General features: G+C 44.0%; 1 protein-coding gene across 5 annotated transcripts in view; it reads right to left on the bottom strand.

Moving 5' to 3' along the window:
- GPM6B (glycoprotein M6B) overlaps window positions 1–25,654 on the bottom strand; it is a 105,567-nt gene that overhangs the window by 25,848 nt on the left and 54,065 nt on the right. The window contains exon 1 of one of the 5 annotated variants that reach the window (XM_010221282.2): window positions 5,018–5,375. The exons of 1 other annotated variant lie outside the window; for it this stretch is intronic. In XM_010221282.2, coding sequence (XP_010219584.1) covers window positions 5,018–5,078 — 61 coding nt within the window. In that variant the 5' untranslated portion in view covers window positions 5,079–5,375. Of the gene's footprint in view, window positions 1–5,017; window positions 5,376–25,654 lie in introns of those variants that run through there. 3 more of the 5 variants (XM_010221284.2, XM_010221285.2, XM_088520238.1) reach the window with 3 other exon arrangements.

Below are 25,654 nucleotides of genomic sequence, written 5' to 3'. Positions count from 1 at the left end.
AAAACATCAAATCCTGAAATAAAGAGTTAGCATGAAAACTCTGTAGCGTCATTTCTGTAAATGAAATTATTCTGTGAAGTTTGTCTAATTATACATTTCTGGATTTGCAAAAACAGAACATCTTTCATTAAAAGATGATTCAGATTCCTTAAGGAAGCTCACATTTTTTCCATTTCTTTGCAAAGAACTACTTAGCAATTGGCTGTTTTACAGACTTTACTGAATTCTGAAAGGAGCTCTGAAGTCAAAGATCTTTTTGCTGAACTAATTGGGTTCTATTGAGATTCAGAGAGGTCCACTCATGCAAAAATGACAGGCAAGTCAGAGCCCTACAGGTTTCAGTGGCAGTAACAACTACTGTATACAGTATGGAGAAATAAGATTTTTAACTCCATACCCTAAATATTTAAGGAATGAGACAAGCATAAGTTATATCTTTATACCGCTTTTTGAGGGACTAACTGTACAAATTGCACTTAGAAGTCTAGTTTAAGGTACTCTTCACATACAGACAAGCCCATAAGCCTCTATCAATCCTTTCTAGACGTCACATTTCTGAAGCAGTGATGCTGTGAGACGCAAGGGCTACAAGATGACACTGTTTTTACGTCACACAACATGGGCACGTTGATGGCAATTGTGGTGCTCAGTATTCATTGTGGATGAATCCTCCTGGAAGCCTGCAATAAAACGCCCTGCATCCAACAGGGATGCTCTTCTCTTGCTGTCTTCAGAGCCCGGCGTTAGAGGAAACAAACTGCTACGACTTTCATGTGTCACAGCTGATGAAGCAGGGCGAGGGTTATCATTTGGGCATTTATGATCTGATAATCTGTTGGTAAATACTACGCTAGGAGCAAGGAAATATAATAGGGAAAGATTCCCCGCTCCCGTGGCCCTCTTCCCTCCTCCAGCTCTCTCCTCTTTAAATGCTTTGCTCCTCTCTCCCACCGCATCGTCTGCTGTGCATATCCAGGACCATCTGGGGTTTTTTTCCCCTGTGGCACATATGTCTGGGTTTTCTGCTTTCATGCGGTCATTTAGGCAAGTATGAGTATGGTCTCTAAGTGCTCCCTCCACATTTAGAAACTAAATCCTATTCATTAAAAGCTAAATCACTAAAGCCTGCCAAATTATTATCCCTGGAATATAGCGTGTCCCAGATTCTTCCTGGGCTGGACCTCTAACATCCTTTTCCTACAGCTACATTCTGCAGATGCATAGAGCAGTATTACATTCAGTAGAGATAAAATATCAACAAATTGTTTGAAGAAAGGAAAAAAAAAAGGCAGCATATTAAAAACAAAATCTTTAAGCAGCTTGACAGCTCTGGAATCACTGTGGGAGCCTAGCAGTAGGGGACTATATTTTAAAAAATGGCTAATAAGCATAATATGTATGTAAGACAGTCTTTGCCTTCAATTTGCTAAAATGAAAAATTCATCTCTCTCTGATACATCAAAATTATCTTACATTCATTGCATAAAAGATCTTCACTTAGTGATATTAACTGTAGCGAGCAGATCAATTCACTCCTTTCTCAGCTCACAGTTCAGCAACTTTTTATACTATCTATCTCATATAGTTTCACAGCTGTGGTTAAGAGAAGTATTTTCTTTCCGTTTTTGACTGGTATACACTTGCTTGTTTAGAGTTTAGAATTTTAAACATCTCTCCTTATATTAGGAAAATAATAGTCAAAGCTCACAGCCATTTCCATAAAATCTCCTTCCAGCAAGGTTACCTTCGCAGGGAACACCGAATCAAAATGAACTTTTAGTACTGCTGTTCAGGCTGGTTTTCGTTCTTCCCAAGTAATGCACGTGCAATCTGAACATTGTATGCATCCATAGAAGGAAACTATACCCTAGCACTACCGCTTTCTTCCATGCTTCCATGTCTCATTTCAATGGTCACCTACACACTGATTTTTTTTTTCCCCCTAGATTTTCCAACTTGGTAATATTCCTCTTAGTTAAATGAAAAGGGAGACTTCTTGTCTCTGTTAAGGCGCATCAGGCTCGAGACCCTTCATTGCTGATGCAAAACGGCATTTCGTTTTTCTCATTCGTTCCACCTCAGTACATCTGCCTGCCCGGGCCTCACGTTTTGATTTAATTTAATGCCTGCAAGATAAACCCTGTCATTTGTAATAATTTGTAAACATTCATCTTTAAAATGCATCCAATCTGTCCTGCAGCCCTGTAAAGTATCTGCCAAACATTTTGCTTGAGCTGAGCTCATGGTGTTCTCCGATAAGAGCTGCTGATATAAATATAATATAAAGCTGACTTATTTCTTATCTCCATCAACACGGGTGTTGTTCAATTTCCAATTAAAAAACTGGGGCAGCAGCCACGCATCTGGGTGCAGAGAAGCAAACGGCTGAAAAAACACGAATCCAATAGCTGGGCGATATCGTTGCCTGAAACAGGAAGGGGAACTCATGGGGAAAAATATTAAAATAAAAAAAAAATGGAAATCACCTATAATTTAGTGAGCTTTAGAAATAAGATTAAGCAGTTTCATTTGTCAATTAATAAATATTCACAAGGCACAGTAGCTTGTGAAAATTGTCTCAACTGCAGCCCAAACCAGCAGTCTTCCACATCTGCCACAGGTGTAGGAGACACCAAGGAGCACCACTGTGACCCCACTGTTTGCTTCTGATGCGCTAGTAGATGCGCTGGCTCTCAGTGCTCATCCTAAATAGTGGCCAGGCTTTACGGAGGGCTCTCTAGGACTCTGCTTGGCGTACAAGGAGCTCTCCAGAGAGCATGCAGTCCCAAGCGAAATGCTCAGGACCCCTTCTTGTCCAGGATTGGCTTTAGGTTACTCAGCAAGTCAGAGGAGCTCGTAAAAGCAATAAGCACATCCTCCCCTGACTTTGCTCAGTTGCATCTCCTTTGTCTTGGCAAGTCTTTTGGGAAGGAAGAGTTTGGAACACTCCAGGACAAATCTTAAGGTTCTTCACGCTGCCACAGTTGTCTTCCCATCACCAGATCTGGGCCTGGTGAGCCCATCTGGAAACCTGACTGTTCTGTAAGCTCTGGGTGCTTTCTCAAACCAATCTCCATCCCCGGGGTACAAACCTGGCCGTGCCTCCCTCAGCACCGCTTTGGAGAGGGAACTTCCTGCACGGATCTAGCTTTGCTACTGAAAATCAAGTAAAACCAAGCATTCCAGCTACCCGTATTTCTACCATGCTGTGAGACACAACTGGAGCTTAACTGAATGGAAATAGGGACCATAATGTGAGAGGTCACGTGTTACCTTCCAGAAATTAAGGAACTGTCAGGAATGGTGTGCTACAGACACACATCGATGTGACATGTCCGAGGGGTAAAATTGTCACAGGAAAGCCAGGAAACTGTGGTAACATCAAGAGCCAAAGTTCCCCTGCCTGCTTCCTATGAAAATAACAGATCAGCCACCTTGACTTGGATAACAGATTTACGGCTCTGGATATTCTCTCCATGCTGCACTTCCATCCTTGCTAAAATAAAAAGGGAAACTACAAACTCACCACCAAATACATTCAGGGACTCCTTTTGTCTTGCACAGCTGCTAGCGCATACGAACAACTTTCTTTAGTGTTTATTACATCTTAATTTTTTCGCTTTAAAAGACACTCACCAAGCAGAAGAAAAAATATAATTTTAAAGAGATATCTCAGAGACTGAGGTAGTTTTAAAAAAATCAAGATATTTAGGACGTTTTGTACATTAATTACTCAGAATCTGCAGTGAGGTGGGTTACTGCCTACATGTACTAATGGCTTTCAGAGTTTAATCTCTCATCAGTGGAACTCCTTTTGCCAAATCCCTACGGGATTATGTAGTACTATGTTCTAATCACTTGACAAATTTCATTTATTTGAAACTGAAGCTGGATCTGAATTATATGGAACAGGTAGGAAGAAAACAAGGTAAGAAATCAAAATCTAGCACTTGACATTTTCATTAGGTATCTATTTGAATATTTGAAAAATAATTAAAACAATGCTCCTCAGTGAGACGTATTAGCTGTGTATACCTACAAATACTGAAAATGCTTATAAACGATATATAACAGGTTCAAAGATAAACTGTGAGTCACATAAAAGGGCAGGAGAAATTTCAATAATTTTGTTATTGCTGTGTAATTTAGCGCAAATTACTGTTACGATTGGTATAACAGCCTGCTACACAAATGAGGAGCATTTATTTGGTGTAAATTCTATGATGCAGAAACACATAACAGTCCTCTGGTAGCTGAATGTACTCGCAGAAGTTCGGCGCTCCAGACCAAATAAATCACCTGAAACGATGGGTTTAATGAAGTACCTCTCCTACTGCACTGCCATTTTCTCATCTCACCACCGTTTCAGCATACAGTTTTTCTCCATTAAGTAGCAATTCTGGGTGATTAACACATCCCAAAGCCTAACGTTGCAAGACTCATTGGATTACTCTCCTTTATCATAGCACAGGCAGACCTCTCCATAAAACAAATTTTGCCAAACAAAACCACAGCAAACGAAAAGGGATTTAAAATTAAGAGGAGCGTCTGGCACCAAACTAACTCGGCGAAGGTGGTGCGATATTATTGCCTATCATCTGTTGTTATAGCCCCGGTCTCCCACACGGCATTGCAAGGCTCTGCTGCACGGCCAGCCTCATGGACAGTATCACCTTGTGGCTCTGAAGAGGACACGGACACGAACACACACAGTCCCTAAACCAAATTCCACCCCCCCTTTAAAAAAAAAGAAATAAGAAAAAGCAGCAATAACAAAGCTTTTTTGGCAAATCCCATTCCTGGTGCGGTTAGGAGAGGCTCGGGGCAGATGCACAAATGCAGCAAGATCGCTGCTCTATTAATTTGCTGTCAAGCCATGGAGCTCGGAGCCCCCGAGCTCCAAGGCGCAGTAATGATTGTTTAAGGGCTGTTCTAAAAAGTGACAAAACTGGCCTGAACCTCTCTAAGCACCCTCCATGAAAAGATTTAAACAGGCTATTGTTAGACCTCTGGGTACCTTTTTTCTCTTGGCTTTGTTCTGCATTTTCCTCCGCTGCAGTTTCCATGGCTGGCTTCATACCATCCACCAAAAATGCTCGCCCCCGCCCCCCCGGCGAGCACTTTTTCTCTTTGCCTCCTTTCTTACTCCCTTCCGCCTCCTATTTACAGCTGCGCTGATTGAGCGGCTCTGTTCTCCCCTACAGTAGATCACAGTCCTCTCCAAAACGCGGAAAGTCTTGTCAGCTTCAATTTCGCTCCGCTTACTGGTCCGCCAAGCTCCGTGCCAGGAAACGCTCAGCCATACGTCACCGCGGACTCCGCTTATAAAATAGCCATTCTGCCTCCGATTGTGTCCCGGCTTTCTGTGCCGCCGGGCCCGCGGCAACCACCAGCCGGCCGCCCCTTCCCGCGCTTCCCGCTCTCCCCGTCTCCCGCGTCTCTCCGAGGACGCCCGGCGAATGCTAATGGATTCTCCCGCCGGCGAAGGGCTTGGCGGCGTCGGGAGGGGGAGATGGCGGGGAGGGAGAGCAGCCCCCGCGCGCGGCGCGGCCCAGCTGCGAGCTCGCCCCCCGCGCGCCCTCTCCGAGGATGGCGGCGCGCGATCGCCCGGCTCGCGTTCCCGTGGGACCTTATTATCATGCTCCGCCGTTCCTCATTTATTCCGCGCGCTCTCAGGGAGCGGAGGTGAAGCACGGGGGCCGCTCGGTTTGTTTGCTCTCCTCGCGGAGCGAGCTCAGCTCACACAGGGCTAAAGCCCGTGCGAAAGCGGTGTCAAGTGAAGCACTGGTGCATATATAGGGGAAATGTGAACGCTTTCTCTTACTAGTACATGCCACAGGGGTAAAAAAGAGCCAAAGATCCAAGCAGGCAGAAAGGAAACAAGCCCAAGTGACCTGAAACGCATGTGTAATGCTGTGGAAAATAGTCAAGAAAACACAGCTTGGGTTTTTATCGTGTGCTTGCCATTGGAGACCTCAGCATCTCTTCGAAAATGAGTGCAGAGTTAAACACATTTGATAACTACCTGAGATCCAGGCAAGCCTCAGCACGACCTAGAAGGCTTTCCTGAACTGGCTCTGCAGGCAGAGCTGGACGTGTCTCTGCTGCACGGCGTGAGGTGATGTGGGGTGGCGGGGAGCCACCGAGCAGGACAACGCCGTGCAGGGCTGTTATTTACCTTCTGACCCCACAGTGACCAGCAGCGCTGGGGACACGGCACTGGGGCTCATCAGCCTTCTCACATCGGCCTCGCAGCCGTGCAGCACGGGACCGGCGTGCCCACAGAGAGCCCATTCTGTGTGGGGGGTGGTCGAGCAACCCTGGAAAAAGCAGACTTAGCAACGTGGCAGGTTTCATTGCCTTAGCTATCGAGGCTGATTTTGTGAACGTCGAAGATGCCTGGTGGGGATCCAGCAAAGGCTGAAGATGTTAAGAAAGACCCACACGCTCCACATAATGGATCCAACCAAGAGAGCACGGAGATGGAAGCAGTCAGAAGAATTTTAGAGTGACAGAGCCCTGGAACAGGCTGCCCAGGGAGGTAGTGGAACCTCCTTCTCTGGAGACCTTCCAAACCCACCCAGATGCCACCCTGTGTCACGTGCTCTAGGTGTCCCTGCTGGAGCAGGGGGTTGGACTAGATGATCTCTAGAGGTCCCTTCCAACCTCCACCCTTCTGTGATGCTGTGAATTGTAGCCGCAATGCAGTTCTTTGTGCTTAAAGTTACTACACGCACGATTTTGATAAGTTATCTCTATAGGTGCCTGAGGGAAAGCACCAGTTAACACCCAAATCCCACCTTTACAGAAAGTTCCCTTTGCTTGCAAGAAATCACTATGTGAATCTCGTTCTACTTCCCTCCCCCCATGGTCAAAATAGCAGCGTTTGAGCAAAGTAACAAAAATATCATATTCCAACTTCACTGGGAAGAGGCCCTGGACTCAGCCCTCCCTCATCCTAAGGTTTTGTATCACAGCCTTAACAGACCTGAGGTCAGACTCATGCCTAAAAAGCTTTCCTAAAGTCCAGGAGAAAGCCTGCACCTGAAACACCCAGCACAGCTGACACTTTTTTCCCCAGGCAATAAGAAGCTAATCTGCAGAAGGGATTAAGCATCCTCAGGAACCAAGGTATGCTTCTCCAAGCTCCTTCTCCAGCACAGACACAGCAGCCCATCCACATATTCAAATCTCCACTTAAACAGGACTTGGTACTGCAAAGATGAAGAAGGAAGCCTCTTCAAGGAGGAGGCTGAAAGGTGAAATCACAGGTGATAATCGTCATCATAACATTTTATGCATTATTAAGATGTGTTCAAAGCCTGCAGGCAGAAAGGAAATAAAATTTCTTTAGATTTGGGGTAACAATTATATGAAGAAGATGTTTTTTAGAGAGCATTTTTCCAAGTAACTGATAAAATTCAAAATACCTAGTAAACACAGCCTACTTGCTGCAGCTTGCACAAATTCTAGTCATTGGTCAAAACAGGTGATTATTTCTGACATTAAAATCCATTCAGACTCTTGGAACTTCCCATTATTCCATCAGGACTTCCATTTTTACATGATTTTTGCTTATTTCAAAAAGGTCTAAAAGTTTAAAAGGCTGAAACCTCACTTCCTACTAACCCAGTTACAGAAAGCCTATTCAAAAACTAATACAAGGTTTATAGATTTAATAATATAAATATGCAGAAAACACAACTATCATCTCAAACTTCCTTTTTTTTTTTGTTGAAAATAGATTCAACAAACGCTTTCAATTTACAATTTGTCCTTCCAGGAACCCCCTAAAGAACCACTCCACTCTGTTTCAGTGAGATCTATTCATTCAAATGACTGTATTTTCCCGGTTGCAAGTAAAATCTGTTGGGTGAGATCAAGATTTTAGAGCACATGTTCTATTAACACAAAACTAACAGGTGGAGAGATGACTTTCTCCCAGGATAACCCCCTCCCCAAGCAGCCACAGAGGAAATAAGCACACAATACCATAAGAAGGCATTAACCACACACAAACTTGAACTGAAGACTTCAGAAGCCATCAATCTAAACCATTCAAAAGCATTCATTCTACCCACTAAATCATCCTCTAAAAGCTTTAAGTGATGCGTGAGAGTGAAATGCTCCCTCACTTCTCACTGCTCTCCAGATTGCTGGAAAATATGTGTTTTAAGTAGCTGCTTGTCTTAAGTCATTTCTTAACCTTCCGCCTCTGTCTCATCATTAATAAGCACGCGGCTGGAATAAACCATGCAGTTCCCTCCAGCGATCCACCCGTGCACCTAGTACAGCCCTCAGCCTGCAAGCCATCTCAGCCAACACTCCCCTTCTTAATTAGCTTTATCTATTTATCCTTTCCACACTAACTGATGAACTGGGGAGACATCAGACAGAAAAACAAAACGAAACAAACAAAAAAAAACCACACACACACCCTACTCAAAGTATAATATTTAACAAAAACCTCTTGTACAGACCAGGATGTTTCAGCTAAGCAGGAGCCAGGGATGATGCCTAGTTACATGTCAGGAGTTCAGCCCACTGCTCTATTTGCAGATCAAAATAAAAATGAAAACGGAGAGCGGGGCCGCAGACTGAGGGATTCTGCTGTGAACGCACAGCTCTAAGCCCATGGCCAAACCTCATGAGGAAAAGCAATGGAGCAGAGCATGTGAGGGCATGGCAGGCCAAGAGATAGTCACTGCAAAGTAGCTTTAAAAAAATCTGTTTTTTCCAACCTTTAAAAATATTTAATTATTTTTCCCTGTCAAGTAAGGTAGCTAAACTGTACAAGTTTTTTAAAAAAAGGTATTACAAATCCAATTCTGTTCATGTGCCCACTCTTTTTGAACCACCTATCTTTAATCACTGAATGTAGTTTACAATCCTGAAGGCTAAGGAGCTCTATCATAACTTAAAGAAAATTCTTGAGAAGCCTTAAGGAGATGAACACACTTTGCCATTTCTACAGAATCTTCACAGAGCTGTAATAAAAAAAATATTTTTTTACATAGTTAAGAACAATTTGAGATTATCCTATCAAACCAGAGACTTTAAAGGTAAAATTCAGAGACTGCCCTTCAACTTGGACTGACATCTATTCCAAACAATTAATTTCAAGGACAGCTGATAGCACACATTTTTAAGGAAATTTCAAGGCAATGAAGAGGCAGTACATGCAGCTACTTGGTATTTCTCAACATTACTGCTTATGTTCAGATCAGATTTAGACCAGTTACCTAGATGTGAGTAAAAACAAACAAACAGAACCCCTCAACTCTTACGCAAAAGTAGGGATTTTTTTTTTTTATAATATGGACAAATTCAAAGCATGAGAACATGCTTTTAGTTCTGCAACGGTATCCACCTGTGAAATGCTTTAAGAAAAGGACCCGTGTCCCCTTCTTTCAGAAACAATTGACTGGAAAATTAAATCGTAAGTAATAACCTTGTGAATGAACACCAGTAGAAAAACGGTACTTTTAAACACAATGCAAGATACAAATTGCAGCCAAAGAAAATCACAGTGTTGGCTGACGCAGGTAGTTCAGGACAGGGAGCAGAGCGTAACTGTGTAAAGGTGCCACTCCTGGGACCTTCTTAATAGAGCCGTGTGAGGACAGCAGTAGCTGCTGCCAAGGTAAATGCCTGGCTGCAAGCAGGCAGCAAAAGAGATATCATTCAGTTGTCAGGTTTCATACATTTATTTCCCTGCCTGCTAGATTCTAGTTGGACCACGGCACATCAGTCAGTTGCAGGCATTTTTTTTTCCCCACCTGAAAAGAAAGTATTTTCTAAGAATTTCTTGTATGGGCCTAATGTTTGTTCTTAGCAAAAGAGCAGTTGAATAAATAACTCACATCTCAGGCCAAATCCTGCTGCCTTTACACATCTAAGGTTCCCACTGAACTGAAGAAAACCAAACCAAAGAAAAATTATTGCCAAACACAGGTGCCTTTTGCATTCGCATTTAGGCTCCTGCAGCCACCTGCAGAGCCGCATTCTGGAGGACCTAATACAGACTGATAAGACAAAATGGTAGGAAAACCAGGTACTCCCTCCTGCTTTCAACCTATAATGATATTCCTGAGATAGCAAAAACGCAGGCTATAAACATAAAAACATAAGATACTCATAGGAAAAAGTTTGGGTAATTGGCTTCATTTAATGAGAAGACAGTTTTGGCCACTGGAAAGATTCATAAGCAATTCAACAGCCTGAATCCAGAACGTACACGGATGGCTAGCCTTAATTTGGAACATAAAGGGGGAGGAATACAAGCTATAGAATGAATAGCTGGTTCTATATGGGTGTTTCGGTAGCTAAACCTCTGAGTCTCATCAAGTCTTATTCTCAAAGTAGTATCAAATGGTAGAAATGTGTAAACTACCAAAGAAAATAGCCCCAAGAGCTATAATCAAAGTTACAATGAAAGCAAAAGTTAGTGATGTTCTGAAGCAGCTGAGAGGTCCGTTTGTACTCAAGAAATGTGGCAACAGCATGGATTCATAAGATGTGTTAGACATTACTCTCCACTTCCTAAGTAATGGCTTTAATAAGGGATTTTGAGGAATAAGAACTGTGGGCATTATTCAAAGAAGAGACATATGGAAAATAATTCAGGACCCTGACAGATGGAACAAAGGAATGCCCCAAAATCATGCTGAAGATCTATGAGGAAAAGTTATAAAAGCCAAAAGAAAGCAGGCTACATTTAAAAGTGACCTGGGAGTTCCAACACCTCCTGTTTCACTCTAGCACGACCGCTCCTGGAGTAGCGCCATGTTCTTGGCATTCTCAACCAGGAGCAAGCTGACAAATTGGAGGCCATTCATACTACAGCTAAAAGAGCATGAGGAAAATAAGGCAATATTAAGAAGAGGCATAAAAAGCTGAATGAAAATTTCAGAGAAGGGAGGAACAACCTCTAAACATTCACAGAGTATAAGTAGATATCAAGGAGGGAAAGAACTCTTCAACATAATAGAAAGAGGATGTAGCTGAAAGCAAAAATTCTCATTAAATTTTAGGCAAACCTCCCAACATCAAACAAGCCTCTAAAGGAAACAGTGAAATCCTCTTTCCTTCGGGACTTTTAAAATATAGACCAAAATGTAATGGATACTCAGAAGGGAAGGTAGATTCTGGCAGAACATACTGCTTGCTGTAATAGGACTGGAAATTGTATTACAGGATGGACAGTCATCACCTCGTAGCCACTCGTCTTTTGTCTGCAGAACATTTTTCTACAACTAACGAAAACAAAGGCAATCACATCCTTACATTTACACATTGACAAGGTTTATCAGAGGCCTTCTTGGGATGACAGAAATTAGGCAAAAACAAACCCAAGGAAACCTGAGCATCTCCACTAGAGGTAGCTTTCATTCAACAAGCATTGCCAGCCTTGATGGTCTTCCTCAGCTTCTGCTTCAGCTTAACTCACAGGATGTTCTCTGGCAATATTGAGTTTCCTACAACTGTAACAGATGGCCAGTTTTAAAAGCTTTAAATTCAAAACTATACAGCAATGCAAGGCTTTGGGTGAACCAAACATGTACCTATTTCCTGTCCATGCAACTGTTAACACCCTTACATACATGACTAACCTATAAAGCCAGTTCAATAGTGCTCCAGACACAGATGTACTCCTCCATCATTTTAAGGGCTAGGGTCTAAATTTTGGCACATATATCATCCTTATTTTTTTTGTTCTCTATGACACCTTTGTAACAGAGGAGGCTGTTGGCCCTTTTGCTGATCTCTCCATCCCTCTCCTGAGGGCAGACATACAGCAACAAAAACACTGCAGTGCAGGAGGACATCAAGCTGAGGGCCCTTTGCCTTCCTTCCCTAAACCCTGCACTTATGGACAAGCAAAACTACTTAGCTTGGCCAAGTCTGCTGCCATCTCAGGAAACCATGTGTTCCTAAATACTTGAACATACTTAAATAGCATCCTGGATATTTATGTCATGTTTGCTATCAAATCTACATGAGTACCTCCTGTACTTGCAGAACTTAAGAGCTATTTCTATTGAAGTTTTAGAAGACAGCAATGGTATCCCACTCCTGCTAATCAGGCTGTTTATCTTCAAAGCACATGAGGGTTTGAGATGCGATCAGAATTGGGTGGCTACCTGTTGGACTTTATAAACCCAAACACCTATGTGTCTGAGCTCCAGTGAGCTCAGCCTTGATACAAACTTATTCTCCTATTTTACAAAGTGGAATTTAATCAGATAAGCCCATATTAATTTTACATCCAGTTCTGATATTGAAGGGGAGAATTGCCCTCCCACTCTTTGCATAGACTTCACCATCCCACCTACAACCTCTCATCTATTCAGCACTCATTTTGTTCTTGAGTCTTGGCTTCAGCCCAGTCTTTTCACAAAGCATGGAAAATGCAGGGCCACACAGAGAAGTACAAAAATCTTACTGTTCCCCAAAAAGCAGCTAGCGATGCTCATTATAAAAAAAAGCTATCCTACACTGGAGAAGTGTGGGAAGACAGAGGTGTGAATACCTTTTGGGTCTCTTGAGGAATGTCCCGCATATACCACACACACGTATGGGATTTCTCTGGCAGAGCTAAACCATGCACCCGGCTCCACAAGCCCAGCTACCTGCTCAGTTAGCCACCGTGGGGCAAAAGGCCTCACCAGCCCCAGGCTCAGACCTCAATGGCTCTCAGCTTCCACCCGTGGGTTACTGGCTAACCTAAAAGGTGGCAACCTTTTAGGAAAGTCCCTGCAACCTGAGCAAAATGTTCATGAGAAGAAAGCCTTAGAAATAACAACTGGTACAAGTTACTGAAATTCAGTGTTTGAAGTCTTAGCAGCTTGTAAGGGACTGCCGATTCCACTGTTTTGCTGTTACAGAACGTTCTGGTTTCAATGGAATTGGGAAGGCATTTGGGAAGGATCCCGGCCTGCTTCTGCTAAGCAGCCATAGCCTGCCTGCCACATTGCAAGTATATTGGCTGTTGGCATACATGACACTAGTCATGAAATCCACTAACTAAAGGGCTCCCAATTAATGACCGTGCTCTTCACAAGTGCAGATATCCTCATTAGGAAAGCAGGAGGCCACTAACAAGCTCCACTTTGAGGGTGTCCAATTAACTCATCTACTAAATACACGTCAGGCAACTTCAGCTAGCAAGCATTAGCTTTTCCAGTTCCCCTCCTGGTTGCACCGATTGGGAGGCCAGTGGTGTACAAAGTAACGGCTCTTTCTGCACATTACAATGCCTCTGAGACGGGACAACAAGCAACAGGCATCGAGTGTTTAACAGGTCTACCATTTACGCACGCAGAAATTTAAGTGTGCACTTCGGGAGCTCAACATAACTAAAAAAAGAAAACACTCCCTACCACCTTATAAGCAGGGAATGACTTACCCTGACACAACTAGCACTTTTGGAGCTGAGTCTGGATCATGCCAGGCCTACATTTTGCTGCTGCACCTCACGAGTGGGTGATACTTCATACAAACACAAGAAGCTCCATGACAAAAGTGCTATCGGGTGAGCTAAGGACAAAGTATCAGCTTTCAGTCCAAACTCCCGGATGGGCTTTCAAGTAAAATCCCTTGTTTGTGGCAGTATTTGGCCAGTATGCCTTTCCAACATTTTGTCCTATCTATTTTTTTTTTTAAAGCGTCCTGAGCTTGGCGCCTTTCGGTTGTTTAGTGGGAAAGGCCGCTCTGCAGCCCAGCAATCTGCGGGGACAGAGAAGCGGTTCTGGAGCTCAGCACAAAGAAGGGCTTTCACAGAGGCCGGCACTGGCCTTGCGCAGCCAGGCTCCCTCTCCGGCCACGGAGGAGGAGGAGGAGGAGGAGGAGGAGGAGGAAGAGGAGGAGGGCTCTTTGTAAGGAGCGAGTCGGAGGGCTCCCTGCCTCTGCTCCCGTGGGCTGCAGGGTGACACACCGGCCGGGGGGACCTTGGCTCAGGGTCAGCCTGGCCAAAACTCATGTGTTTCAAGCTGTGAAAAGCCACCACGTCTGCGCTTTGGCACGGGTCTGCCCATTTAGCATGCACTTTTCTTCATCTGTTCCGTGGACAAGCTTAACTCCTACCACATTTTATTTATTTTGTAACCCTCTCTTGCACTTAGAGCTTTCCCAGGACTAAGCACCAAGCAGTGCCACTATATATTTGCTCCGGACACCCTCGCGTTCACTGTTCACAACAGCACCGGGCAATTCTCCGCGAAACGCAGCAAGCCTCGCTGCAGTGACGCTGCAGACACATCCTGTTTCTCACCACTCCCGATCCCTGAAGTATCACCATCTGCTCCCTGATTCTCCACCATTTGGAGAGGAAGCAAAGGAGCTAATGGACTGGGGGAAAAAGAAAGAGGATTGGTTAATTGGAGAAAAAAAAAAAAAAAAAAGGAGCAAAACACAACATCCAAATTCTGGCTAAGATTCTCTCTTTGGTCCATCACAGAACGTGGCATCTCTGTATCGAGCCTGCTCACTGCCCACAAGGTGATCAGAGGTGTATTGCTTCACTTGAGATAGAGATCTTCTCATTGCAGATCACAGACTTGCCCGCAGGTTACGCAACAATATCTTCTCAGCTTCTCAAGTCTGAGCAAAATCAACTGATTCAGTCTGCCTGTCCACCACTTCATTAGTATAACTAAGCAACCGAAGACCAATTGTTGCTTTAGAAGTATTTTTAAACACTTATCTGCCGTTGTGGTTCTCAAAAATAATTTAAACTAATTGCGTCTTCGACATGCTTCGATTGCAACACATACTTCTATTGCATATGAAACATCAGATTGCAAATGCAATCAAAAGCGCATTTACTCAGTTTAATTTGCCATTAGTATACTGCAGGTTTACAGAGCCAAACCACCATTCTCATTCCCTTCTCGGAGCATTTCCAAGCAAATATCACACATCCTCATCAGAACTTTGACCCATTTAACTCCAATTCTCTTCAAAAAGCAAAATTAGTATCTACTAAAAAGAAAACAGAAAAATTAGCTTTCTGGGGTAAATACAACAGTTGAGTGACTCTACTTCCAGACCAAGAAAATCATACTGAGACAAAATCTAGTGCATTTTGAAGATCTTGTAGTAAGCTTTAAGAAGGGAAAAAAAGAAAATCTGTTTCATGCAATAGCATGCAATATTTGAAGAGTAGTGCTTGTACATTTTCAACATGTGCCAAATACTGATGAACACATTTATATGCTTGTAAGTTGAAATAAGTTGCAGCAGACCAAGTACCATTTGACAGAGCCTCTTGCCTCAGTGCTGCATGGCTGCCCCCATCACCATCCTGCAAGTACTACCAACTTGGAAACGCAAGTGCTGGAGGCTTAATCGGGAAAATTCCTTTGTGAGAAAATCAGTTTCCTCCACACTGAGCCTTCTCTTGGCTAAGACCAGCAGAAAGGCCCTGCCTACGCTACGTGCATAGGAATGTTTACCCCGTGGCCCCCGCGTGGGCGACCTGCAGCGGGTGCTCCCCACGCGGAGCGCTGCCCACAAGTCGTGCCCTGTGTCCCTCTCCCGAAACCGGGGAGCCCGGCAGGCTGCCCTGGGAAGGCGGGCGCCTCGGTGGCCACGGGCCACCACGGGTGACCGGGCTCCGTCAATGACGGGCGGCCGCGCTCCCATCGCGCCGGCCCCTCTCCAGGCCCCCCCTTTCAGCATCCCTCATATCTCGGCTATGACAGGGCTGAAGGGGCTCCCGATGGGAAATGTGCTCCGAATTAGCATACTCGGTACAATGGGGGCATTGAGCGGCTGCATTTTCTAAGCCTAAACAAAAGCAGCCCGGCTGCTTTTAGCAGCGCCGCTTGAAGTTTGCACTATCTCTCTGTTTGCAGGCTTATTTAACAAATTTTCACTCTGTCTAAATAGAAGGGCGTGCAACAGATAAAATCTTTTTAGTAAATCACATCATTCGATACCTTCTGGGCTCAAAGCAAAGGCGTTCTTTGAACGTGGCAAAGAGCAACAGCGCTTTATCTGCGCACGGTTTTCACCGCACCGCGCGCACGAGCCCACCCCGAGGTGAGTTTCCCTGGCTTCCCTCCAGCGCTCGCACTGGAGACAGGTCCCCGTCACCAGGGATTTCACAACTAAAGCCCAGCAGGGACACTGGCTTCTGCACGGCTCAATCTGCCCCCTGTACCAGGAGCCCATTGTAGAAAACAGCAATTTTCAATGAGCAACCCAACTGCTATATTGCAGGGAAAAACAAGCCCATCCCCACCATCATCCTGTGCTCCAGCTGGAGGGTTATGAATGGTAGATCTGCATCTCAGAAGTGCACCCTGTATGAAATGGATCCAAATTAGAAAGCGAATAGCTCTTTGCCAGGGAAAGGAGGAGGAAGATGAAAATGACACTAATTCAATACAGGGAAGGGAGGAGAGCAAAGCACCACCATATTTAACCATCTTTGGGAAACAAATGCTGGGAGAACAAATCTATTTCAGCTCCGTGTGCTGGCCTGTAATTGCTCATTAGCACAGCAAGACGATCAGGCAGAGAGTCTGGGGCTTTCTTGGTTAGGAGGCATATCTGCCTTCAACCTCCCCTACATGAAAAGGAATTTTCTCTCCTCAGAGTATCTAAGAGTAAGAAAGACACAAGACTATTCTATCAAAGCTGCTCTGAAGCTTTTTTTTCTTTTAAAGATTTCCAAAGAATTTATGTAATCTTCTATTTGCAGCACAGCCAAGAAAAAAAAATCATGCTCCTTAACAACATGGGATTACAGCAGAAAAGCAGAATGGCAGTGAGCTTCCAGGCAGCTCCAAAGCGAGGGGGATCCAAAGCTGTTCAGAAAGGAAAATTACAAAGCTAGGCTGCAGTTTTTAGGAGTCTTGCAGGAGAAATGGTTACTTTGGTCAGACTTTTCTCCTTCTCTATTTCAGGAAATGTTCCTGGGGGCCTACATCTACCTGCATTCCTTGTTTTCTTTAGTAGTTCTTCTCAGTACACTCAACAGTCTCTGCTGTGCAGACTTAACTGCCATTTTTTTAATCTTACCATGTGCCAACCATCCTTCAGTGTGCCAACCTCATGGTTTTTGCAATTCTGCATTGCTTTGTGCAAGAGGTATTTATTCCAGGCACATATTCCCAACAAAATCATGGTATTCCTGGAGCAAAGGTAAGACTGTCTCCATGATGCAATGACTGAGGTCTGACCACAGTCATATTCCTGCCTTCTATAGAGGCTCTTAGGGTATGTTTACCCAAGCATCCATAGCAGTGCCAAGCACCTACCACCCAAGAGTCACCTGGTTGCTGGCTCACATTTTCCTCCAATGCACCAGCTCCAGCCCTGGAAGCAACGAGGCCTCTTCAGAGGAGCTTTGTTACGGTCTCGGGTAGACAGTCACTTTAAACCATTCGTTTGCTATACTGGGGGGCACGCATGCCTGGATGATGACTTTCTCATCAAAGGGCTTAAAGAAAACTGTCTGGAAAGCTCCATGCGTTATTTGGCAGTATTTCTCACTAACTGTAAATTGCCCTTAAATGCTGAAAATGCATTTTCCCACGCTTGGAGGTGCTTCACAACTTGGTGTCATGATAGCAGACAAGAACCTCTTCACCTTACTACAGAAAGGCCTCACACTAAAGCACCACGGGGGTAGGCTTTCAGAGGCCTATATTCAGTCATTAGCACATGAATTAGAGCAATAAAAAGTAGCCTGTGTGGGAGACAGAGGGAATAAGCCTCGAAGCAGCCATCAAATTTAACCAGTCTTACCTGGGACGAGTGAAACTTCACTTGGCAAGCCCTTTGGATGCGTTTCATCGACAGGCAGGACAGTTTGGCACCAGAACGGCAACGGGCCACGGCTGCGTTTGCAAAAGGCTGCTCTTCTGTGGTGGCTGGGCCACCACAGGGCTCGGGTCACAAAAAGGCAGCAGGAGAAGGGCCAGTAAGTTTGGTGGCAGGAGTGGGGGTTTCTTAGGAATGGGGTCTACCAACTGCAACCTCCACTAATTAAACCATACCTGTGGAATTGCTCTTGGGATTAAATGGAGTGGAGAAAAGCCGTGAAGAGGCAAAGAAAAGTAAAATACTGCATTTAGTACTGCAAATGCCTCTCCTCATTCCCAAATTTGGCCATGGTATGTCACTGTATTTTTATCAAAAGCTTATTAAATTCCTAATCAGCCAAGGAAACATTCTCAAATTCCAGTTATTCTTCATATTCACTAGGTTAAGACAAACTAAAAATACACAGCACACGCTCCCACTCATTGCGACAATCTGGTACAGAGCAGCATCCTACAAGCAACGGCACAGCTCTTCCTTTCTAGCTGCACCAAAGCCCATCACGCTGAATTCTCATGCGATGAGGTGGGACTTACAAGAGCTACACATCTTGTAAATGGGTTCTACAGATCACTAGAGGATCTCCACAGCTGAGCCACAGCAGTATTGCTAACAAAGGCTCCCTCCCTTGCTTTGTCCTTAGGCTTCAACGGGAAGGATATTCAGGCTACAATAAAGCCAGGATCATTACATTCATTTTTGCATAATGAGTCACCATCTTTCTGAAACAAAACTATCTTTCACCTCCACATTGAATAAATGCTATTAACTTCTCCAGTATCCCACCTACCACCATTTTCTTCTCTGCAAGCAAACAACATACAAGTATCTCAGAATGAGTTTCACAAGGGATTTTAGTGAGACCAGAAAGCAACAGATATAGTTCAAGACATTCTATCTCCTCCCGCAGGCAGGAATTGTTTCTGGCCTCTATATTAATCTCAGAAAAACAAACAAACAAACCCCAAAACTCTTGACACTGAAACAGAGATGGATTTGCTATGAAGTGGGACAAATCCCACGTCTCCTCTCCTGTCCTTTTAACTCAGTGTAAAATAACCAATTTCCTGCACTGTTACTATTCTTACTGCTTTCTAAACAATTCTCTGCTGTGTGGGAATCTGTCTGAATGTATCGAGCTAAGGTAGAGGTGATTCTGAATCAATTCAGTATGTGACTGAAACATGTTTAGATCAAGAACTTGATCAAAAGTGCCTCAGGACCCATTCAGAGGTTGAAGCATTCTGAGCTCCCAAGGCTATCCTGAGACAGAGGCACGGGGCACCAAAAAATAGAAGACTTCTTAAAGTCAAGGCTGGACAGCTTCAGACACCAAGTACCAAGGCTTGGCTGCCTGCTACACCGACACAAGGAAGCCTTACTCTGCAGGCTGCCTATGGATGCTGCTGAGGCTTAGCTGTGCTCATGGTTGGTATGGGATGAGGCTAAGTGGAACAGGTTGCTCATTCACCTATAATTTTAGAAGGACTTAGGGGACTTGCCACTAAAATTCATGGAATACGCAGACATAGTCCCAGTGTGACACATCCAAATCAAAACCAGTCATACCGGATGACCTTCCATAGACTGGCTGAATTACACCTACATCCAGCAATATTGTAACAGCAACAGTGCAAGGCTGTGCCACACATCTACAGGACTCTCCAAGGACTGCCCGGAGGACTGCAGGTCGGCCCAGAGCAGAGAATGGAAGAGCTTTTCCACGTTGCATCCTGTGTGGGGCTGGCAGAGCAGCGCCTGGACCAAAGAAGTCACTCTCAGTCCCTGAAGTTCTCCACGTGGCACAGGATCAGCCATAGGTCCCAGGCATGCTGCAGGAGCCGATGCCAAACCAGGGAGGGGAAAAATATCTTTTTATAGAGCAGTTTCCTCATAGAAATGCATCTCTGAAGCACGCAGCTCCACAAGTGCTCATGTGCCTGTGCACTTGAAAACATGCTAATCCTTCTCTTTCCAAAAGACTCTTTCCTTCCTACCTATAATATCATATCACCATGGATGTTGACAAAAGTTCTTCTTTCTCCCCTGCAGTTCAAAGGAAAATGCTTCTATGTAGTTCAAATGAAAAGTGAGCTAGGCCTGTTTACCCTGGAGAAGGGAGGACTGAGAGGGGATCTGATCAAAATGTACGAATACCTGAGGGAAGAATGTAGGGAGGACGGAGCCAGGCTCTTCTCAGTGGTGGCCAGTGACAGGACAAGGGGTAACAGGTACAAGTTGAAACACAGGAAGTTCCATCTCCATGTGTGGAAGAACTTCTTTCCTGTGAGGGTGACAGAGCCCTGGAACAGGCTGCCCAGAGAGGTTGTGGAGTCTCCTCCTCTGGAGATCTTCAAAACCCGCCTGGATGCCACCCTGTGCCACGTGCTCTAGGTGTCCCTGCTGGAGCAGGGGGGTTGACTAGATGATCTCTAGAGGTCCCTTCCAACCTCAACCACTCCGTGATTCTATGCCTCATGCAAACAAAGCCAATTATTTCAAGAACAGCAATTAAATCTTTGAGATGATCTACAGAATTTAAGTCAAAGGTATTTTTCCTAGATTTTGAACCATCTGATGTAGATAGACCAGTCCATTCTGATAATTACTCTGCAAGATGTTTCCTCAAGACACAAAATACCTACTAACAATATATAGAGTTTCAACTTTTAACTCTTCCAAGTCAAAGTACTATTATGAATACTGTGTACAAGTAAGCCCACACTTAAGAAAAGCAAGCAAGCAAACAAAAAGAAAAAAAACCACAAGCATATCTAAAGGTGAGCAAATAATCAGGACTGCAAGAGAGAGGGAAGACATAAAAACAACTATTTCCATCTTAAAATGTTTGTAATTTCTTCTACACAAGCTGTCATTTTCTTTCAAAAGGCCTTTGCTTCTCAGCACACAGTATCAGACCTGGGGAAAGCAATTCTGTTCCTTACAGCAAGCCGTATGGAAGGAACTTCTGACTCCCTCTCACCTTTGGACCACATTTCAGCCTGAATTTTAACCTTCTATTGCTACGCAAAATAGTTGATGTGCATGGAGGGGAATGAGAATAGTGGGAAAAAATCTGTTTATGCTTGGAAGCATATCATTGCAGTTAGTGTTGCAAAATAACTGAAATAAATGAACTGAACAGACTGTCTCTGCTTTTTTAGATACTTCACAAATACAAGAGGCATATTTTACTTTTTAATGTATAAATTAGGCCAGGAAAAATGCCATGACAAATGCTAAAAATCACTTAGTGATCACCTAACTGGAATCGCAACTACTCACTTAATACGTGCCTAGATTTACAGCTGGTCTCTCTAAATTATAGAGGCAAATTAAATGCAACAAACATCTTTAAACAGACCAAATTATCTGAATAGAGAAAGTTTCCAACTATAACAGGCTAAAACATTCATGTGTGCTACATCTTTTAGGAGCAGGAAAGTTACTTTGAAGTTATCCCCAAAGAACATTTCAGTAATTTTTCTCAGGATTTTTAGCTAAGCTATTTATTGCTTTGATGTATTATTTTTGAAACTCCAACAGAGTTTCCTAAACTATTCAACTTTTTGACCGCTTACTAGCTTCTAATCCAATTCACTGCATGTGGGCAGTGGTCAGTACTCTCTGCATTGAAAACCTGCAACTCAATTTAAGTTGCTTTAACCTAACCTTGGCAAGGGAAGTATAAATCAGCAACTGAAGTGAGCAACACTTGCTACGTTTCCATTTGATACCTGTACAAAGTTCATACCGGGTCCGGCTTCTGAATAGCTCTGGTATCATTTACCATTTATTTATTTTTGTGCTTAAATGCAACATCAGAAGCACAGGTCTCACCACTTGCAATTCTGAAATACTTCTTTGTTATTGTAAATTGCTTCCATTTTCAGAAGAAGATTTTACATTGCTAGTGAATTCAGCCCCAACAAAGTTCCTTTCTAAGGGAGCGTGGGACAGAGCCAGAGGCAAATGGAAATGCCGTTTTAGAAGTGAGAGGTTTAAGAACTGTGCAAAATACCCACCCATCGGGGACAAAAATGAGAGGCTATAACATTGCATTTAAACACTAGCAATCACCAAATACTTACTCATTAGTGTCTCTCTGGAATTCACCTCTTTTTACCAAGTTTTGGTCTCTTGCCTTCACAGTAGCTGTGCTTTGCTACAACACGATATGCCTGAAAGTCCCTCCGCTCTCTTCTCCTGCCACAGTCATATTTATCCCGCTTGCATTTTCACACAGCTTGCAAGCACACGTTGTGAACCTCCTCTGCCTCCAGCGTGCCTCTGCTGCGTGATGTGCAGCCCCCATTTGGTTTCGGATTATGAAAAGCCCTGGTGGATTCTGAAGCAGCTAAAAGGTAGCGATCAGTATATGGGAAGTGGGGGAAATTTGATTCAGTAAGTGAGTCTCAATTCTGGAAGTAACTGATAAATAGGAGAGACGATTCAAACACTACTGAGGCTGGGTTTTCCTTTTGTGCATAAAACTGGAACCTCAAAAAAACTGCAGGAAACCTGGGTTTTGGACCTAAACAGATGGCTCTGGCTTCAAATATAGGAGACCTTCCTACACAAAATGCAGACTGCTGGCACATCATATATGGGCAGAAGGATTTTTCTAGGTATTTTCCTGGGAACCTATGCATCAAAGCAGTGGAATAGCAGCATAGGAAAAATGCAGGGAATAAAACGAAGAGGAAACAAAAGCCCAAAACCTCACAAAGCTGAGAATAAAGAGGAAAGAAGGAAGAACCAGACGCAGAAGCAGCAGTGACAGCAACACAGCACAGAAGAGGAGAATGAGCAGAGCTTAACCAGCTGATGGTGCGTGCAAGTGCACCCAAGGGTCCAAGTCACTGTACTGATCACTGCCTCCGAGTAGCAGAAACAGGGACTAAAACAGGCTTGAGATCATCTCAGGATCCCAAACCTGCATCTTTGCCCTCAGGGCAGCAGCTACCAGCAGCTGTTTTCACGGCCCCAGGTCCTCCTCCCTTGCCGGCCTGTCGTCTGTGCCGAGCTGCTGGGTCCCTTTCTTTGTCTCCCTCCCTGATAACTCCCCCTCGCCCCCCTGTTCTTCCAGGCTGTACTTAATCCCGCAGGAAGCCTTGCTCTCCCGAGAAGAAGGGTGCTTCTGTGCGTAATCTCCAGACAGCAGCTGTGACCCCGGCACCCAGAAAGGGGATCATTGTGCAGAGCCGCAGCATTAGCGCAGAACTTCCCCTCTCCCCCGTGCATTTGGGGCCCGATGGAAGCAGGCTGGGAGTGCAGGCACATGCTGCCAGCAGCGATTTTCTCCAGCAGCTGTGGGGAGCTCATCCCTTCCTCCTCCGTTGCAGGCTACGCTCAGAATCTGCACAGCATTTTCTTTTTTTTTTTCTTTTAATTTTACTTTATATTATTTTGCATTTCAAGGGATTCACTGTCCCACCTGCTAACATAACAGCGCTTGTTGTGTGCTTAGACCTCAAGGCTATGGCACTATTACTGAAAAGTCACTTTGTCCCTTTTTTTCTTTCTTTCTTTTTTTTTTTTTAATATGCAGAAATACTGTACAGCTGTGTCTTCTCATAGCCCTTTTGTGCAAAAGTGGCTCAAAGACAATACTAAATTCAAAGATACTAGAACTGGGAGGAGGATGTCTGGAAGAGGGAGAAAGAGAAAAACAAAACAAAACAAAAAACCTCAAAAAACTAAAAAGCTTCCTCTTTTTTTTTTTTTTCTTACTTCATTTACACCTTGCCAGCACCAGTCAGTAAAGCAAGAGGCATTATTTTAAGGTAGAAGAATTTTAACAACGTAATCATTCATGGCAGGCTTATCAGTCTTCTAGCACAGGCAGCCCTTATTATCCTGACACAAGATAAACTTATGTAACTGCACCAAATGTGCTAATTGATGGGATAACAACATCGCTGTTGAGTTCAGACTACTGTACTTTGTTTCAAAGCGTGGCTATTTCCCATACTCCTGGCCAGGCGAATGGTGCGCAAACACTATTAAAAGCCTTCAAGGGGAATTCAATATATTGAAAGTAACTAAAGTGCACTGGAATGAGAAACAAAACATGCTACTACAGAATAGCACAAAAAGAGAAATAATGGACTAAAACTCTATCAATATTGAGACAAGTAAAATCTCTCCAGCATTTGGTGTAATTGGATCAGAAAAGAATATAAAAGCAGTTCAAAATCACTGCAAGCAGCTACAAACTTTCCTGTCCTCTCATGAAAATCCCTACCTTTGGAGGGTATGAACAGCGCCAGTTGGAGAGAACAGGGAGGGAATGGGCATCTGCCAAGCAGAACAACACTCATTGCCTCCTTCCTTCCTTTCCTAACCCTTGTCCGTCATGCACAGCCACCTCCACCAGGAACTCCCCAGTAATCCAGCAGTCACCTGTCTAGAAATGAGAGCTGGCTCAAAAAGACTATCAGAAAGACAAAGATGGCTGAGAAGGTGAAAATGCCATGTAAATAAACACATACATATATACATAGAATCCAGGATTTTGTTTTACAAAATTAGCCCGTTTGACTTACTTGTCATCTGAAGGGACAAATGCAAGACACCTCTAGGACAAAGAAACACTTTTTACTTCTAAGCTCAGTGAAAGTTTTGCAGATTCTTCCCATAGAAACTACGGCATTTGGTCCCTTCCAAAACAAAGCAACACAGGTGAAAGGGAGATGGTGAAGATTTCAGACCATATTCCAACCGGTCACCTCACTGAGATGGATCACCGAAAGCCTGTGTTTTCTTTGCACTGGTCTTCCCAATGGTCTCCTACTTACTCCCTAAACTACTGTTGTTATTAAAGGCCTCAAGTAAAAAAATGAAAACATGCAAACAAACAAAACCAACCAAACAAACAAAAAAATACTTTCTCAAAGCTTCAAAGAGATTTCCAGAAGGGATTTTATACTAAGCTACTATCCGTCCACCTTCAAGGCACACCTTCCCTTCTCTCATAAGCCTGAACTACATTGGAAAGAGGTGCATGCAGGTCAGTATTCCTGCTGGGTTTGGCACTCACGTTCAGGATTAGGGGATCTGGGCCTGAAAGAAACTTTGCAACCGTGGGTGGAGAAAAACTCCTGGCTGTAACCCCACTGAGGTGATTCTTTCCCACTCATGTCTGTTTCCCTTGCATTTTTAAAGAAATGTGCTTTTTTGCATGCTATTCGCTATGCCAACCCCACATACCCAGACTAGTTACCTATTAAAGTGTTTGTGTGAGGGTCTAGGCCTTCTACACATCACATGCCTCCAGCAGACAGGCTAGGGACCCCATCCCAGAGACACAAAATGCTGCAGGTTGCAATGGGCCATGAATTTTCATATATCATCGTATACATTCAGACAGCATCAGATAATATCAGTGCTACCACCATCAGGTGGTGGGTATGAGGACCTCTTTGTTCATCAAGTGTTTCTGATAGATAAGCAGATCCAAGAGATTCATAATCACTGCAGATGCTGTTTGCTTGTCTTCGCCATGTCTATACAAGTGAACATATGGCCTTTTAGCACAAGGCTAGCTTATACAGTCATTAATTACATATAATTTCAGCCTGTTCAAAGCATCTGATACAAGCAGAATCTGTCCTCTGACAGGGACATCATTACGTTGGGAAACTTTCTCTCTTTCTGAACTCTTCCATCTGATGGAGAAGAGTTTATTTTCTTTGCCTGTGGCAGAGTAAATGTTCTGTTCTTGCAAACCCAGGTGCAGTAGTGCAACTACCGCAACCACCCCCAAACAGGTGCTCTTCTCTTCTCTGACCTGCACCACCGTGACATTTTTGAAAGATTG

The sequence above is a fragment of the Tinamus guttatus genome, unplaced genomic scaffold (genome assembly GCF_059628265.1).
Source record: "Tinamus guttatus ecotype Peru unplaced genomic scaffold, ASM5962826v1 Tinamus_guttatus_pri_ptg000083l, whole genome shotgun sequence".
Lineage (NCBI taxonomy): Eukaryota > Metazoa > Chordata > Aves > Tinamiformes > Tinamidae > Tinamus > Tinamus guttatus.
The sequence above is the reverse complement of the archived record's forward strand: the minus strand, read 5'-3'. Positions and strand labels throughout refer to the sequence as shown.